Raw genomic sequence first — 17,325 nt, 5'->3', positions numbered from 1 at the left:
TAGAGTTATAAGCTCATTGAAGCAATAATAAAGTTTCATGTAAGTCTGGCAAACATTGTTTATGAGCATAAAGTTTGAGGTGTGGTCTTATATTCACACAATATTAATACTGTACTAATTTGCATGTACACATGTGTGGGTACCTATTTGTTTCTGCTTGCAAAAACAATGTAAATGGTGTGCAATAAATCATTAAATATGATATGGAGTTACATCAAATTTTAAATTATTGCTGTAGTTTTGTAGCTGGCTGTGGTCGAAGCCACAACCTGTTGCTTGGCATATTTAGGCCAAAACTAAAATGGCTTCAAAAGAACAAAGAATGCAACCGTCTTCATGCCGATCTTCTTCAATCGAACACACAAAAACTAAATTAGTCCTCAGTTGATGAAGAACTGTTTGAAAGTATTTTTCGTCATCAAGACATCAGTCTTTTATCATCAAATGATCTTTGGGTGTTGATAAAGAATACCATGTGGAAAGTTGCGGAGAAATCTGTAGGCACACAAATATTCAATAAACTAAAAAAGCCATGGGTCTCAGAAAAAGTTGTAAAATTGGCCAACCAAAGAAGAATTTTAAAAGGACAAAGAAGAAACGATCCACAGAAACAGAAAAGATACAGAAAACTGAGCGATATGATTAATAAAGAAATAAGGGAAAACAAAATAAAATTTATCAAAAGTTTGAGCAAAAATGCTGTAACTTCATACCATAAGGGTAAAACTCATGATTTCTTCAAAACAATAAAGTCTCTTCAAAAGCTCACACCCAAAAGACCAACATCAGAGATAAGGAAGGCCAACTGCAAACGGACAGTAAAGAAATCAAAGAAACATGGGCTGCCTATTGTGAAAATCTGTACAAGGGTGCAAGTGTGCCTAATATTTTATCAGTCACACCGGATAAGCCAAGTTTAATCGAACCTCCCATACTACGCTCTGAAGTTGGTAAGGTGATCCGACATCTAAAAACAAATAAGTCGCCAGGCGTGGATGGAATTCCAGCAGAATTTCTTAAACTTGGCAGAGCAACACTTGATAAACTGCTACATGTCCTGTGTCAAAAAATTTGGGAGACTGCTATTTTTCGGAAATACTGGAAAACTTCCATCTTCATTTAACTGTAAAAGGGGACTCTACTTTGTGCTCTAACTACAGAACTATTGCTCTCATCCTGCATGCTAGTAAAATCATGCTACACATCGTAGTCAGGCGAATGAGCAAAAGAGCGGTTGAAATCATTTCAAGAGAACAAGCTGACTACCAAAAATAGGGGAACTCACGATCAACTATTCAATTTCAGAATTATAATGGAAAAGGCACTGAAGTACAACAGGCAATTACATCTGTGCTTTGTCGATTACGTAAAGGCCTTTGACTGTCTTAACCACCATCGGTTGTGGGAAGTCTTATCACAATGGGGTTTCCCACATCACTTAATTTTACTTATAAAATCCGTGTATGATTATTTGTTAACATTATTGTTGAACACTAAGGACTGCATGTTATTGAAAACAGTGTCAAAAGGTCAATAAACAGTCGTTCAGCGACTGCCTGGCGTTAGGCTGCAGAAGAACTATTTGTTATGTAAACCTTGCTGCAAACTTTTTTTTGGCTCCAAAATATATTCCTAATTTGTCAGTGTCTGTAATACTGTTTAGGTTTTTTTAGAAAAAACGGTAAACTGTTTTAAAGCTGGACTTGCACAGCTACATCGAGGTCAAACCTATAGATTAAAATTTATAGCTATCTTGTTTATACTACTGTACATTTCATTGTGCAAAAGAATTGATTAGCATAACTGGCTTGTTTTCACAATGTTGTGGGATCCAATCCTTGTCCCCGCCACTTTTATTTTGTGACACCTCAGCTGTTTTACGGTCACAAGGTTATTTTAAACAACTTGTATGCTGTTAAATTGAAAGTAACCACTCTGATAGAAGAAAAGTACTTTCTTTAACTTGCTAAACTCTTCCTTTTCCTGTTGTCTGTTGACCTCCTACTAATTTGGGCTTCTTTCAAGCTCCCCACAAGATTATGTTGTAGAAAACATATGGTTTGTGCTTACCCTAAAGTGTTTGTTTCTTACCCTACCCTAAAGTTTGTTCTTACTGTGTGGAAAATTTATGTGCAGCAGGTGTGGCATGAGTGCATCGGAATTGCTGATTGTTTTATAAAACTAACGCAGATTGTAACATTCCTATGGTAGTTTACTTGAGATCACCTTCTGTTATGTATAGCAGGTGCGGCCAACCAGTCGATCGCATTGACCTGCTGTTCACTGGTCAATCTCACAAAATTATCCATTACTAATCAAAAGCTTATTAATTTTAAAAGAAATAAAAAATTCAATAATATCAAACAGCACTTCTGACATTTTGACCAAACGCACAATCACATAATAATTGTGTAAATATTACTTCTTTGTTATGTAACAATTGTGACTTTGGCATCAAATTATGTAGTAACAACTACAATGTTTGTAGCAACAACTTGGGTGTTTGTGTGAGTTAGCAATTCTTTCAACCGTGTGTTTTGTAGCAATAGGATAATCAGTTAATACAGTAAATTGGGACAAAATGCAAATTGGAATCCTAATCAGCCGATTTTCTTTTTTTTTTGCTCTGATGTATTGTAGTATGTTTTGCCAAAAAATTGCCCTTTTCCTATTTTTAGGCAATTCAATTAATCAACAAGTTAAGACTGGTCATTTTGATATTCTCCACAATATCTTTACCTACTTTCAACATACAGCCCAAATGAAATCCACAATACCAGCCACTTTACAGGTATGTTAGTATCATTAGTGCTGTACTGTGTGTTGTGGTTTAGGACAAAAGAAAACTTTTCTGTAGAAGTGCACATTTTTCATGCAGAAAGTTGCAACATTACACTTCCAGAAGTAGTATGTCTGTCAAAGACATTAGCCTTAATGCTAACACTATTCCAAGCACGATGGTGAATATTTTTCGCGGCAGTTTTCTTTTACATATGGCAGAAGTGCTTGTTTACGCTTTGGTCACCAAGATGGTAGTGTGGTTCTAATCCCAAATGACTACATGTTGGGGTCAAAAGTTGTTTTGATAGGATTTTTAGTGTTAAAATATGTTTATGACAGGCCACAGGTTGGTTAGCCTGCTGATTAGTAGTGTTTTTGGCAGCAATGCTATATGATTTTGTTATGTTAGCATGCACATTTCACATTTCAATACCTCAGACATGATTTAAACACAATATATGATACTTCTATGTGTTAGACCAGGGTTAAGCAACCCCTGGCATGCATGCCAAGGTTGGCACTTGAGGTGATTTTTCATGGCACGCCAAGAAATTTGCGTGTTTATATTGAGGTACTAACTTAAACTATAACATTGCTTGTTATGGGTTCCCTTTCACAGGGTTCCCGCGGGTATGGAAAACCTGGAAAAGTTATGGAATTTAAATTTGTATTTTTAAGGCCTGGAAAAGTTTTGAAAAAGGCCAACTTTTGCAAAAGTCCTTTGGAATTTGGTGACTGTTTTACCCTCAAAATGCCAGATAGAGATGGGAATTTCAAATCATGTAACATATGATTATTCATTGCAAGTATGGTAAATTGGTTGCATCTACCAAAGCATCTTTACGATTTTTTTTCGAATAAGGTTATGGAAATTTGTTTTTTTTTTTCCTTGAAAAGTTTTGGAAAAGTCATGAAATTTATAAACGAAAATTGCGCGGAAACCCTGCCTTCATGAAGGGGAAACATATTGTTTTTGTCTGTATTTTTTTATTCTTATTTTCTTTTTTCTGTATAACGCTGGTTTGCAAAACGTGTTTGATCAAGAAAGAGTGCTTTAAATTTTTTTAAATTTACACAGTTGTTAGCTATTGATCCAAGTTTAATCCTACTGAAGTTTGACCCCGAATGACCCAGCGGTTTACCCACAGGCCCCTAAACGTACAATGTTTAAAACGGCTGTACTGTCTAAAGTACATGAGCTAGGAGTTTCATACTTTGTTGCTTGGTGCAATGTAAGGTTTTCTAAAGAATTTTGTAACTTTTAGTAGGATTCATCCATTTTCAACCCTTAAACCCCAAAGTATTCATTATGGGTCCCCTTCTATGAAGGGGACACATATTGTTTTTGTCCGTATTTTTTTTTCTTTTTTCTGTCTAACGCTGGTTTGTTAAACGCGTTTGGTCAAGAAAGAGTGCCCCAAATTTAATAAAATGTACACAAATGTTAGTTATTAATCCAAATTTGATCCTCCTGAAGTTTGACCCCAAATGACCCAGCGGTTCACCCGCAGGCCCCCCAAACGTATTTTTTTTAAAACTGCTCTACTGACTAAAGTACAGCATCTCTGAGTGATATGCTGTGTTGTTTGGTGCAATATAAGATATTTCAAAGAATTTTGTATCTTTTTATTCGATTCACCCATTTTCACCCCTTAAACCCCCAAATATTCATTTCTGTCTAACGCTGGTTTGTTAAATGCGTTTGGTCAAGAAAGAGTGCTTTAAATTTATTCAAATTTGCACAGATGTTAGTTATTGTTCCAAATTTGATCCTCCTGAAGTTTGACCCCAAACGACCCAGTGGTTCACCCACAGGCCCACCCCCCTAAAAAAAAATTTAAAACGGCTGTACTGACTAAAGTACATAATCTGAGAGTTTCATGGTTTGTTGGTTGGTGCAATGTATGGTATTCTAAAGAATTTTGTAACTTTTTATTGGATTCACCCATTTTACCCCTTAAACCCCCAAATAATAAGTTTTAGGCCAAAAATACAAGCCCTAATGTGCTGAAATGTTAAACAATTGTTTGCAGTAGGTTATTCGTTCAGTACTTAAAATTTTGCCTTAATCGGCCAAATAGTTACTTTTACAGCCCATAATATGTGTACACTGTCAGTCAGATAGAAGTCTCAACTCTCAAGGGAGTAATTCCTTTGTTTACATTAAGGCGGGTGAATGCAGCGGGATTGCTAAGCTCGACGTCCGGACAGACGTTTTACGAGACAGTCGTTTCGGTGATTAGAAATCAGCTGTTTTTTATGCTATATCGTTTTATTAAGTATCAAGCACATTTTCAGTTGTGAAAAATTGTGTTAAAAACTGACCTTGAACGACAATATCAAGGTCAAAGCATGAGATTAAATGAAAAGTATTTTTCCCGTTCTTATGTACTGTTTTTTTTTTGTAATTATATGACAATAATGATGCAAAAAGAATATGGACCAAACTTTTAAAGCTGGGTTATTGCTAAAGTTGGTTAAGTGTTTTCTTAAGAATCTAAAAATAACCAGGACGTTAAATCCGCACAAACGCGCGTGTGGGGACCCATCTGTTTTTGCTTGCAAAAACAATCATATATGTAGATCAAATGATGTGTATAGTAAATTGGTAAATATCGTATAGAATATATAAAATGTAAGTATATCAGAAAGCCACCTTTCTAGTTTCTGTCTAACGCTGGTTTGTTACACGCGTTTAGTCAAGAAAGAGTGCTTTAAATTTATTCAAGTTTACATAGATGTTAGCTATTGATCCAAATTTGATCTTCATGAAGTTTGACCCTGAATGACCAGCGGTTCACCCACAGGCCCCCAAAACGTATTTTTTGTAAACTAAAGTACATAATGTAGGAGTTTCATGCTTTGTTGGTTGGTACAATGTATATATTCTAAAGAATTTTTTTATTAATTTTTTAAACTTTTATTGGATTCACCCATTTTTCACCCCTTAAACCCTGAAATAATTGGTTTTAGTTTTAGGCCAGAAATACAGGCCCTAATGTGCTGAAATTTTTGTTTGCGGTAGGTTACTCGTTTAGTATTTAAAATTTGCCTTAATCAGCCAAATGGTTACCTTTACAGTCCATAATATGTGTACACTGTCAGTCAGATAGAAGTCCCAAGGGAGTAACTCACTGCTTTACAATTAAGGCGGCAGAGTGGGAGGGCTCAGCTTGGTGTACGGACAGACGTTTTACGAGACAGTCATTTCTGTGATTAGAAATCAGCTGTTTTTGCGCAGCAATACTATGTCGTTCTTTTTGAGTTATGTCACACATTTTCAGTTTTGCGAAACATTTTACACCTATGATGTGATTTAAACTCGATAAACATACTTGTATATATCAAGCAAAACTTTGTTGATCAACATAAAGCTGAAGAAATAAACTTGACTTTTTTGAAAGATAAATGGTCTTTAAATTTACATTGTCAGCTTGGCCGCCACATGACCTCAGTTAACAAGGTCAAAAAGAACGATTTTTTGTCATAACATAGTGTCTTTAATCATAAACATTACTGCCAAGGTAGTGGTGTATATAGAATACATCGTGTAGACGTTTCGACAATCTCTGTTGTCATCATCATGTACTGAGTCCTAACATTTACCCCACAAGCCCCTAAAGTGTAAAACGTATTTGTATGTTACTGGGCACCACAAACGAAAGATTTCTGTTGCTCAATAGTGTTACAAGGGCAACCAGTTGTATGTTGCTTGTTGGTGGGTTGCTTGGTGGACGTTTTTGCACCATGGCAGTTTTGTTAACAGCCCTGTGACGTCAGAAACATTAACGGTTGTTGCTTAAAACACCTCTAGTGGTCAAAATTTTAAACATTGGCGGATTGGGCTGAAATTTTGCAGTACTATTGATTGAGTCATTGTGGTTTTTATATATTTTTTAGTTTGTGTGTCAAACCCAATTAGTTACCCTACTACCCTACTACGTTAAATAGGACATACTTCAAACAATATCTGGGGTGAATCTAATTTTATAGTTTGTATTCTACATAGTATTATTATTTAAGCCCAGTGCCGATCACTGTGTTTTACCTTACAACACCCGACTTTCTCATGGTTATCTCTTGAATTGCATTATTTTCAACTTTGCATGTGTGGGGACCCATGAGTTTTTGCCTGCAGAAACGACTAAGGTTATAAAAGACGATGGCTAATATGGGACCCAATACAAAATAAGCATAGGAAATATATTAATGTTTTGAAATAGGTTATAGTGTAAATGCAACAACAAAATGTGCTAAGCCACCCTTCTAGTTTATTTATGGGTGGTCCCCTTCCCTGAAGGGACACATCTTGATTTCATTCATTTTTTTTTTCCGCCTTTAAGTTTGCCCATGCACTTTTGACATGAAATCTTTGGTGAATTTGGATGAAACTTTTACAGATGGTAGATATAGTTCTGCAGATGTGCCATCTGCTTTGTTTGACCAGTATTTACCCGGCTAGACCCCAAAGTGTAAAACGTTTTTGTATGTTGCTGCGCACCACAAACACAAGATTTCTGTGGTGGAATGGTGTAAAGGCAACAGAACATATGCTACTTGTGTTTGTGCATTACTTGGTGGGTGTTTTTGCACATGCTAGTTAGAGGTGTGGTAACAGCCTTACGACGTCAGAAGCGTTGATGAATGTTGCTTATAGCACCTATGGTGGTCAGAATTTTAAACATTGTCTGAATTGGATTAAAATTTTACATGATTGTTGATTGGGTTATTGTGATTTCTTATTTCATACTTTTGGGTGTTGAACCGATCAGTTACCCCACTAACCCCTTAAATGGGTCAGTTTTTTAAATGGTGTTGGAATTGGATGAAATTTGGACAGCTTATAGAGTGTGCTACTAATAGTTGTTGTTTGTTATGTTAACCCTGCTCCCCCACATTTACCCCCACTAGCCCCCCAAAATGGGTCAATTTTTGAAACAATGTCAGAATTGAGTGAAATTTTGATAGCTTGTAGAGTGTGGCATTTATAGGTGTAGAATGTTGTGTTTTACCCTGTTGCCCCAATATTTACCCCACTAGCCCCCCAAAATGGTTCAATTTTTTAAACAATGACTGATAAAATGAACTTTGGACAGCTTGTAGAGCAGGTGCGGGCAACTTCTCCAGTCGGCGGGCCTCATATGGGAAAATGAAGTACTTGGCGGGCCGGATTCCTGAATCGATACATTAATCGCGTATTTATCCAGTGATTTAAAATGGATTTTTGACCACCTAGACCAAATACAATTAAGAACGTCACAATTACAAACAGTCAAAACAATCTAACTCAGGGGCGGGCAACGTACGGCCCGCAGGCCAGATACAGCCCGCGACGGGATTTTGAGCGGCATGCAGACAGTTTCAGGGTCTTACATGGTAATGTGGTCCGCGGCCACAGCCCGCCGCAATCCCTCACTACTTGCATACTACGTCAAATAATAGTTGTAACGGACAGTATCGCACCCCAATAGCAAAAAACTTTCCCGCCGTTGTTTTGTTAATTGCAACATAAAATTATTCACCACAGCAAATTTAATGCATACACCACAGACTTAGACACTGATGAAACACTAATTAGGGTACATGTGTGGAAACAAAGGAAACCGTGAAAGCGGGCCACACACAAGGTTGGCAGTTGTGTCGTAACAATGGACATATGGTGCAATGGTAGCAACGGCAGGAAAGTTTTTTGCTATTGGGGAGCGTTACTGTCCGTTACAACCATAATTTGACATAGTAAGCAAGTAGTGGCCGCGGGCCACATTATCATGTAAGACCAGAAACCGGCCGCGGGCCGCTTAAAACCCCGTTGCGGGCAGGATCCGGCCCGCAGGCCGTATGTTGCCCGCCCCCGTTGTAGAGTGTACCTTTTATAGGTGTTGATTGTTGTGTTCAACCCTGTAGCTCTATCATTTATTCCACTAGCCCCCTACCATCATGTTTAATTCGTGATTAATATGAGCTGATTATTGTGTTTAGCCTATTTTCTCACTATTTAACACTTTTATTTCAGACCATAAAATAGAAAAACCTTCAAACATGTATTAATGGAATGAGTTTAAATATTTTGTACTCCTTATAGCATATTTATTTATGTACAGTACAGATCAATGTATTTGATCTTACCATACCAAACTTTCTCATTGTTATCTCTTGAAATGCATTATTTACAACTTTGCATGTGTGGGGGACCCATGAGTTTCTGCTTGCAGAAACAACCAAGGTGAAAAAGACAGTGGATGATATGGGACCCAATATAAAATAAGTGTAAGAAATATATTAATGTTTCAAATAGGTTATAGTGTAAATGCAAGGGAATATGTGCTAAGCCACCCTTCTAGTTTTGCTATTAAAACAATCATGTTAGTGAGGTTGAATGGTGTATATAATATAAATTAGTAAATACGATATAACTTGATCTTGTGATGAAAAAAAAAAACTTAAAACAGTGGTTCTCAACTAGTAATCACTTTTTGGGTGGTCCACAGGGCATCCACTAAATTGAAAACATAACTGGTCAAAGAGTTATTGTGTTATACAGAAAACTTAACTGGCCAAGGGGTTATTGTTTGCATTACTGCCACACAGTAAGAGGGGTACAGCCTATCATTCAATTATTATGAAACGGAGGCAAAAATGTTAAACATATTGCAAATTTGTCTATTTTGCTAAGTTGTCAGTGTCCCTTGCTACAAACTTTTTAATTTCTGAATGCCTGAAGTATTATTTTAGTAGTTAAATACCATGTAAGGGTAGGAAACCTATTGAAATTAGGTAACAAATGTATATTTTTAGAAATAGCATTGAGACAATATATGATAAGTAAGCTACAGACAGTGTACATGGTTTAGACCAGTGCTCTTCAACCGGGTATACTGTATACCCCAGTGTATACCGCATCAAAATCAGGGTATACGACTGAAGAAAGGGTATACGAAGGGAATACAGCTGAGGTCTGTGTTACTAAAGGTCACTAGTGTGTTTGTAAAATGCAGGAAGACATAGCATCGTGACCTATGTGAGACTGACCTGCTTGTCAAAATGATTGCGTCAGTTTGGATTGTTACGTCAATAATAAGGGAAATTATGAAGCAATAAGCACATATCACAGGGGTGCACAACCTTTTTGCTATGATGGCCGCATCGTAAATCCTTTTTAATAGCGCCTGCTCTAGGTTGTCCGTAAAATCTAGATTAAGCTGAACAGTCTAGGGATCAGACTTTCATGTTTTTGATGTCGCCATCTAAATTGAGACACTAATGATGCCCGTTTTCACATTGTTTACCATAATAGGCTTACAAAAAGTCTTAAGCATGCGGCTTTTGAGCTGTTAGTATTTTTCCAAACCCTCAAACTAGTTTTGCAATCCAAATATGTAGAAACATAAGTTTTATTTTTTCGTCACGGCCGCCAGTACATTCATTTAAGTTTACATGTTCACAGCCGCAGGTTATCTACCCCTGACCTAGTATCACAATAATTCACGAGAACAGCCAAGTAACTATTAGTTGACTGTCTTACTATTTGTGCATAATTTAATTTTTTTGCTATGTGTAGGGTATACAAAGTTGCTTGAAAATTGTAAAAGGTATACAACAGGAAAAAAGGTTGAAGAGCCTGGTTTAGACATACAAGGTCACTACAGTGTAGATAGGGACAGGAGACTGGTTGGATGAGTTCATGTTGCCACCAGGTACCTTTCTGGTTGGGCCTAATTTTACTAGAAATTACTCTTAAAGCTCCCAATCCTCTAAAGCAGGGCTTCCCAAACTTTTTTGATCGCGACCCCTTTTATAATCTCTTTAAATTTTCCGCGACCCTTCACGGATAATATGATAAACAATGCAAAAAATACATTTGTTGTATTTATAATAACGACTAATTCGAGCGAAAACTAAAAACAACCTACCGGTACTCGGAGTCTTATACTTTACACGTCCAAACACCGATACGTTTTACGTGCTTTAGCCTTTAGTTTCTGTCACATTGTTTTGCAAATAGGCACTTATCACCTTGGACCAAGTTTAGGCCGTTGCAGTGCTTTGCAAACGGACATTAAACACTGTTTAGAAATCGTAAATTTATTATCTATTTCTACCAGAGAAAGTTATTGCGCCACACAATACTTAAACGCTAGTCTATAACTACGTATATGTCATCTTTATGTTGCATATGTTTCAAACGACATTTGTTCGATTAATGGCGTCACTACATGCGCGTTGCGCTAAAATCCGACGTAAAACCGACGTTACTTGTACAAAAATGACATTGTGACGTTATACAAAGGTCAAGGCCAGTGTATAGAGTACTTTCTGCAAAATTGGTACAGCTCTCTGGGACCCCTCAAGTTTGTTAAGCGACCCCTTCCGGGGTCGCGACCCCCAGTTTGGGAAGCCCTGCTCTAAAGCATTGATGTGCTAAACTTGTCCTTGCCAGATACTTCATTTCCATGAAACAGAATGAAAGTGTTTGACAGGGTAATGATAAGAAATTGCTTTGCTTCATGTCTGACTATATGTGCACATGGGCACTTTTGTCACTGTTTTGAATAAAATCTGTTACAGTTTTGAATAGTTGTATCACACTTTTAATATTAATGGTCATTACAATGTTATCCCTGCTACTCTGCTACTATATTTCGGTGCTGTGCCGTTGTGTGTGTTTTTAAGATTAGTGCACCGATGATTTTACAGTTCAGGTACAGTACATTACTTTCACATGAAGCGTGCATGTGTGTTTAAAAAACTTTTTTGACATCGAACTGGATATTAACTTTTCTTTAAAATTTCATCTTCTAGCCACGCAAAGAAACAACTGAAAAAAAAACAACTACCGAAGGTTTTGGAGACATAAGATTTCCAGGTAAAAAACACTTGCAATTGCATGTTGCACTGGTATTCAGTGTATATTAACAGCACATTTGTGGCTATTTGCTTGTTCAAATTTAAATCCACTTTACTGGAAAGAATGCTTTAGTTGTGACCAAAATAATGTTGCAAAGCATAACTGAACTTATCTGTTCTACAAACTTTCCTATTGCGCAACTGGTAAATTAAAAACCGTTTGTTGTTTCTACGTCTTCCTCACAGTTTTGATTTATTTCAAATGGGGGATGAGCAATATGAAAGTTTATAAAATATACCTTGCAATATATTGAACTGTTATATTGTTATCATAATTTTCTCTTATCATTCAGATGGAACTATAGAAAACCCTATAACAGAAGACATCAACTCTCAAGGGGTTTTGCGAGATTTTGACTTTTTAAATGAATTTGAAACTGAGGTACAGTTTTTGTTCTAACACATCCTGTTTCTTTACCTAAAGAAGACAACATGTTGCAATGTGTTTTGTGTCTACCGCAGGTGTATTCCCACAATTTGCTTCAGAAAGAAGGGTACAAACTATATTAAATTTACATGCCCTGCAAGTGGACTGAAAGTTGTGCACTCTGGTTGATTATGTTTGACCAGAATGTTTTTACACAATGGCAATTATGGTGCTTGGCGGTTGTGTTAAAATGTTAACCCTATCTACCCAAAAAATTACTCCACAGCCATAAATAAACTGCTCAGTAAGACCTAAACTTTGTAGTGATCAATAGGTTTACCATAGGCCGCAGTAGGTGAAAGAAATCCGCTGCAAGGATAACACATGCAAGACCAGGCATTGTTTTGGTTGTTTTGGAATTTAACCTGTCGCTTTAGTTTTTTTTTTTCATCTTTGTTAGTGCTCTGTGGTTGTGTGTTTTCAAAACTTGTTAATCATGTGCCTGCTACGACTATAATACCACATTTGGTTTTATTACTTTACATCAAACTATGCTTCACTTTACTTAAGCAAAACTGGGAAACGTGTAAAATATAGTTTAAAATGATTGCACCTATGCCATAATGTTGTACAGCCATTTGTCGGTTATGTATTTCCATTTACGTTTACAAATTTATGGTGCTTCACAAAAGCTTTCTAATTTTGTATAACATACATTGTCAAGAAGTTCAATAGCTTTCAAATAGCAAATTAATTTAGCAAATAGCAAAGCATGCCATGCTTTTTAACTAATCAACCTTCTGAATGTAATAATGTAATAATGTACTATCTTAATAACATTACCAATTGGCAAATTCATGATTGTGTGAACCATTTCATGTTTTCTTGCAGATATAAGTATTGTATATTTAAATGTATATTAAAAGAAAGGGAACCAATTAAAAATAGGTAACTGATGTCTATATATATATATATATATATATTGATTTTTATTGCAGCAAATCACATTAAATGAAATATATTGGAAACCTTTCTAGATTTTTGTCGTTTGTATCATGCAGGGTGATCTTGCAGACAACTTCAATATTGGAATGCAATGGAGCACATCTTCTACAAAAGCATTGAACATCAAAGACCCAAATGGTTCAGAAGATCCACTCGATGTGTTTGATTTAACTGCGGTTAGCAATCTTTAAAATGCATTAGTTTTTTTGTTTTTTTGCCCAATCAAGAGGTTTTACGGACAACCACTGGTTTTCTATCCAATACTGGTCTGGGTTAGATTTAAAATTTATTTCAGTCTTTTACATTTATAATGCAGTGTTGGCTGATTGTGTCTGTATTTAAAAGCAAAAAATTATTACACACCAAGCAGTATATTTAAACATAGTTTTATGCATAATGATCACTGCTTTACTCAGATTCGCTTACCTGCAGAAAAAAATAATAATTAAAAAAATAGATGGACAACATTTTTATTTTCTGTTTGCACATAATGACAAAAGCTTTGTATTTTCTGTTTGTACACAACTACAAAAGCTTTGTAGTTACCCACATGGTTAGTTTCAATTTAAAAATATATACTTTTATATGGGTTCCATGAAGGACACACATTGTGTGTCTGGAATGTTTCAAGCAGAGGACACACATTGTTTATCATTATTATTTTTTGTCTAACACTGGTTTGTCCCAAGCGCTCAGTCAAGATAATATGCGAACTTTTGAAGGAACTTTGCATAACTAACTAACATGTGTGTAAATTTGAATTGAAGCACTGTTTTTTGACCCTATGCTTAAAACATTCCAGTGTTAGACAAAGAAAAATTCTGATTAAAACAATGTGTGTGACCTTCGGGTAATGGGGATCTACAGTAAACATGATACATGTGAAATAAGTCAAAGCACTAATTAATAATGTTTTACCCACAAGAAAACCGAGTCACGACTTGAACAAGCACTTTTAAAGATTGTTTTTAAAATTGATTTGTTTAAAGATTGCAAACACGGAGGAAAATGATAAAAATGATAGTGATTCGTCCTCTGTAATAACAGTAAGCAGCGTTGTTGGTGTTTCAAGTGATGTAAGTGATGGGGAACAGTGTTTGAAAGAAGCTAATTACACAATACATGAAGGCAACATGTTAGAAGTAAGTTGTGTTGTGTTTATTTTCATCAGTGAGACCATCGTAGTAACAAAATTGCAATAAGTCATAACAGGCATTATGTTTCTTTTCAAAGGGCTGCATTTGAATTTTTTCTTTTTAAATTTAGTTTATTCAACCATTTTTGGTGAGAAATGTATAATAAACTTATATAAAACTTTCTCACATGTTGATCAAATCTCATTTGGCTGAATAGCCCCACTGGCCCTGTAAGAGTAAAATGTTTTTAATCAGCTTGTAACTAAAAACAAAATTGGCTAAAAGCAAAAGTGAACCTTACTTGTCAACTAAATATAGGCATATTTGGTATGAAACAAAGTAAAATCACCATTTTTTGTTCTTTCCTGAAGTTTGTCCACCCTCTTCTGTCGTGAAATGTTTGATCGATTGGGATGAAACTTGGCAGATGCTAGATATAGTTATGTAGATGTGCCATCTGCTTTATTTGGCTCGATAACTGCAATATTTACCCTGCTAGCCCCCAAAATGTAAAACGTTTTTGTAAGTTGTTGCGCATTACAAACAAAAGGTTTCTGTGGTGTAATAGTGTAATAAAGGCAATCGAACATATGGTCTTACACATGGTTAATGGTTGTGTTCAATCCTGTAGCGCTATCATATACACCACTGGCCCGTACAATTGGTGAGTTTTTTAAACAGTGTCTGAATGGAATGAAATTTGGTCCTGAATCCAAAAATAATCACACTATTTTATAGTGCAACCAATTCATGTGTGTGTGAATCAATTTGCTTGCAAAACAATCATGTAGGTGGGTCGAGTTGTGTAGAACAGGGGTCTTAAACTGAAGGGCACACCCCCCTACGGGGGCATGAGGGGTTCGCAAGGGGGGCGCAGCACAATCTGGCTGCAAAATTTTCACTTGCAAACAATTGTAAATGAATGTATAGGAATTTTGTCGGCGCTATTTTCGAGCTCATTGTTTGGGAATTAAAGTAAAGGCTTCATTACTTTGAAATGGATGTCTAGTACTATATCGGGGGTCACCAAACTTTTTTCACTGCGGGCTGGATACGTTTAATGATGATTTGCGGGGGCTGCATAGTTTACATTCCCTAGTGCCGGCTTTCCAAACTTAGCCCACGATGCGATTTTTATTGGGGCGCCAAGATATGGTCTTTCAAAAAACCTATTTGAAATCTGTTAAATTGTATAGTTAACTCCTTTTGTCTTGCCTGTGATGTAATAAACTGGCTTTGGATCAATCCTGGGCGTTGCAATCCTATGAAAGTAGTTAATACCAATTATACATGACGTGACAGTAAACTTTCGTAATGAGTAGAATAATTTATGAATGTAACAAAGTTATCAATACGATTTGGCGAACCAAATGGGGTTGTCCAGCCCTTTTGTTTGCACCTTCGCATTCGAAATTGCCTTGACTGTCAGTGCATCAACAATTTCTGGCGACATATGCATAGTTTACAAGAATACTGGTAAATGGTGAATGTGGTAAATCAATAATAGGATGGGTACATATAAATTACTAACATAGAAAAACCATCAATATAGTATCTGCAACTGTATCATGGCAAAAGCTACCTACACTATAAATTCGTATGTTTAGGATCAAGACAAGACATTGGAACTGGAAAAGAAAACAGATACAGCCTTGCCATCATATAGTTCGTGTTATATTCGGTCCACATCGCCATCCCCTCCAGGTTGTAGAAAGGGTGGTCTTGAAAAAATGAAAACTTAGATTTGTTCTAATTTTTTTTAAATTATTAAACCATTGTTTCTCAAATTTTAAATATCTAAACAGTTTTTCTTCAACAAAAGTTTTAAACAAATTTTATTAAAATATAGAATGTATTCACAATTTGGTATTTGGAGTAAAATAATAAAAAATTAAGTGTAGTATATTTCACCCCATAAATTTATTTTTAGGAAGTGGCAATTTTTTAGACAATGTTGTTTAATACTGAAAAAAATAATATAGTAAGAACAATAAGTTCTGGATTCCTTTTTTTAACATGAATATTTCCCTGCAGGTTCATCGCACAAAGCCCATAAAGAAAGCCCAACCAAACATAAAGTTCATCCTGACTCACCACTGTATTCTAAGTAAAAACTGACCTTTTGTTTCTGTTTGCATTGTCCTCCTTTTAACAAAATCTATTCATATTTTAAAGAGTTTTTTCGAATGGTCAAATGAATGATGATTACAAAGATCTTCAAAATCTTAGGTAATTATGGGTCCCCTTCCCTGAAGGGGATGCATCTTGATTTCAACAGTTTTTTTCTTTTTTTTTCTGCCAAAGTTTGTCCATGCACTTTTGGCATGAAATCTTGGGTAGATTTGGATGAAACTTTCACAGTTGGTGGATGCAGTTATGCAGATGTCCCATCTACTTTGTTTAACTCGATAACCCCAGTATTTACCCCGCTAGACCCTATAGTGTCAAACGTTTTTGTATGTTGCTGCGCACCACAAACGAAAGATTTCTGTTGTGTAATAGATTGGGTCATTGTGGTTTCATAGTTCATACTTTTGGGTTTAGAACCCCCCCCCTCACCCCAAACAATGGGTGAGTTTTTAAAACGGTTTTGGAATGAAATGAAATTTGGACAGCTTGTAGAATTTGTCATTTATAGGTGTCAATTGTTGTTTTTAACACTGTAGTCCCAATATTTACCCATCTAGCCCCCTAAAAATGGTTAATTTTTTAAACAATGTCTGAATTGGATGGAATTTGGACAGCTTATAGAGTGTGCCATTTATAGTTGTGTTCAACCCTGTGGCCCCAACATTTACCCCACTAGCTCCTCAAAATGGGTCAATTTTTTAAACAATATATGAATAAAATGAAATTTGGACAACTTGTACAATGTACCATTCATAGCTGTAGAATGTTGTGTTTTACCCTGTGGCCCCATCATTTACTCCACTAGCCCTTTAAAAATGGGTCAATTTTGTAAACAATGTCTGAATTATATGAAATTTGGAATGCTTGTAGAGTGTGCCATTTATAGGTGTTGATTGTTGTGTTCAACCCTGTAGCCCAGGGGTGTCCAACTCGAACACATCGCCGTGCCAATTTTCTTAAACGTACGGGCTCAATCCGAATATTTGGCTAATATGTAGAACC

At 36.1% G+C, this 17,325-nt stretch overlaps 1 protein-coding gene and 1 long non-coding RNA gene across 7 annotated transcripts in view; one reads left to right on the top strand and one right to left on the bottom strand.

Moving 5' to 3' along the window:
- The window catches only part of LOC145239300 (protein furry homolog-like), a 165,299-nt gene that overhangs the window by 137,723 nt on the left and 10,251 nt on the right, over nt 1-17,325 (top strand). For all 6 annotated transcript variants that reach the window (XM_080102607.1, XM_080102608.1, XM_080102605.1 and 3 more), the window contains 8 exons: nt 2,679-2,791; nt 11,581-11,644; nt 11,979-12,067; nt 13,114-13,233; nt 14,047-14,199; nt 15,801-15,897; nt 16,228-16,300; nt 16,369-16,422. In XM_080102607.1, the coding sequence (XP_079958733.1) occupies nt 2,679-2,791; nt 11,581-11,644; nt 11,979-12,067; nt 13,114-13,233; nt 14,047-14,199; nt 15,801-15,897; nt 16,228-16,300; nt 16,369-16,422 (763 nt within the window). The remainder of the gene's footprint in view (nt 1-2,678; nt 2,792-11,580; nt 11,645-11,978; nt 12,068-13,113; nt 13,234-14,046; nt 14,200-15,800; nt 15,898-16,227; nt 16,301-16,368; nt 16,423-17,325) is intronic.
- Nucleotides 14,210-15,842, bottom strand: LOC145239308 (uncharacterized). The gene is made up of 3 exons (XR_013862279.1): nt 15,780-15,842; nt 14,543-15,455; nt 14,210-14,421 (listed from the first exon to the last, which is right to left on the bottom strand). It is a non-coding gene; the product is annotated as an uncharacterized LOC145239308 (long non-coding RNA).

This window comes from Phallusia mammillata, chromosome 7 (genome assembly GCF_965637545.1).
Source record: "Phallusia mammillata chromosome 7, kaPhaMamm4.hap1.1, whole genome shotgun sequence".
Classification (NCBI taxonomy): Eukaryota; Metazoa; Chordata; class Ascidiacea; order Phlebobranchia; family Ascidiidae; genus Phallusia; species Phallusia mammillata.
The sequence above is the reverse complement of the archived record's forward strand: the minus strand, read 5'-3'. Positions and strand labels throughout refer to the sequence as shown.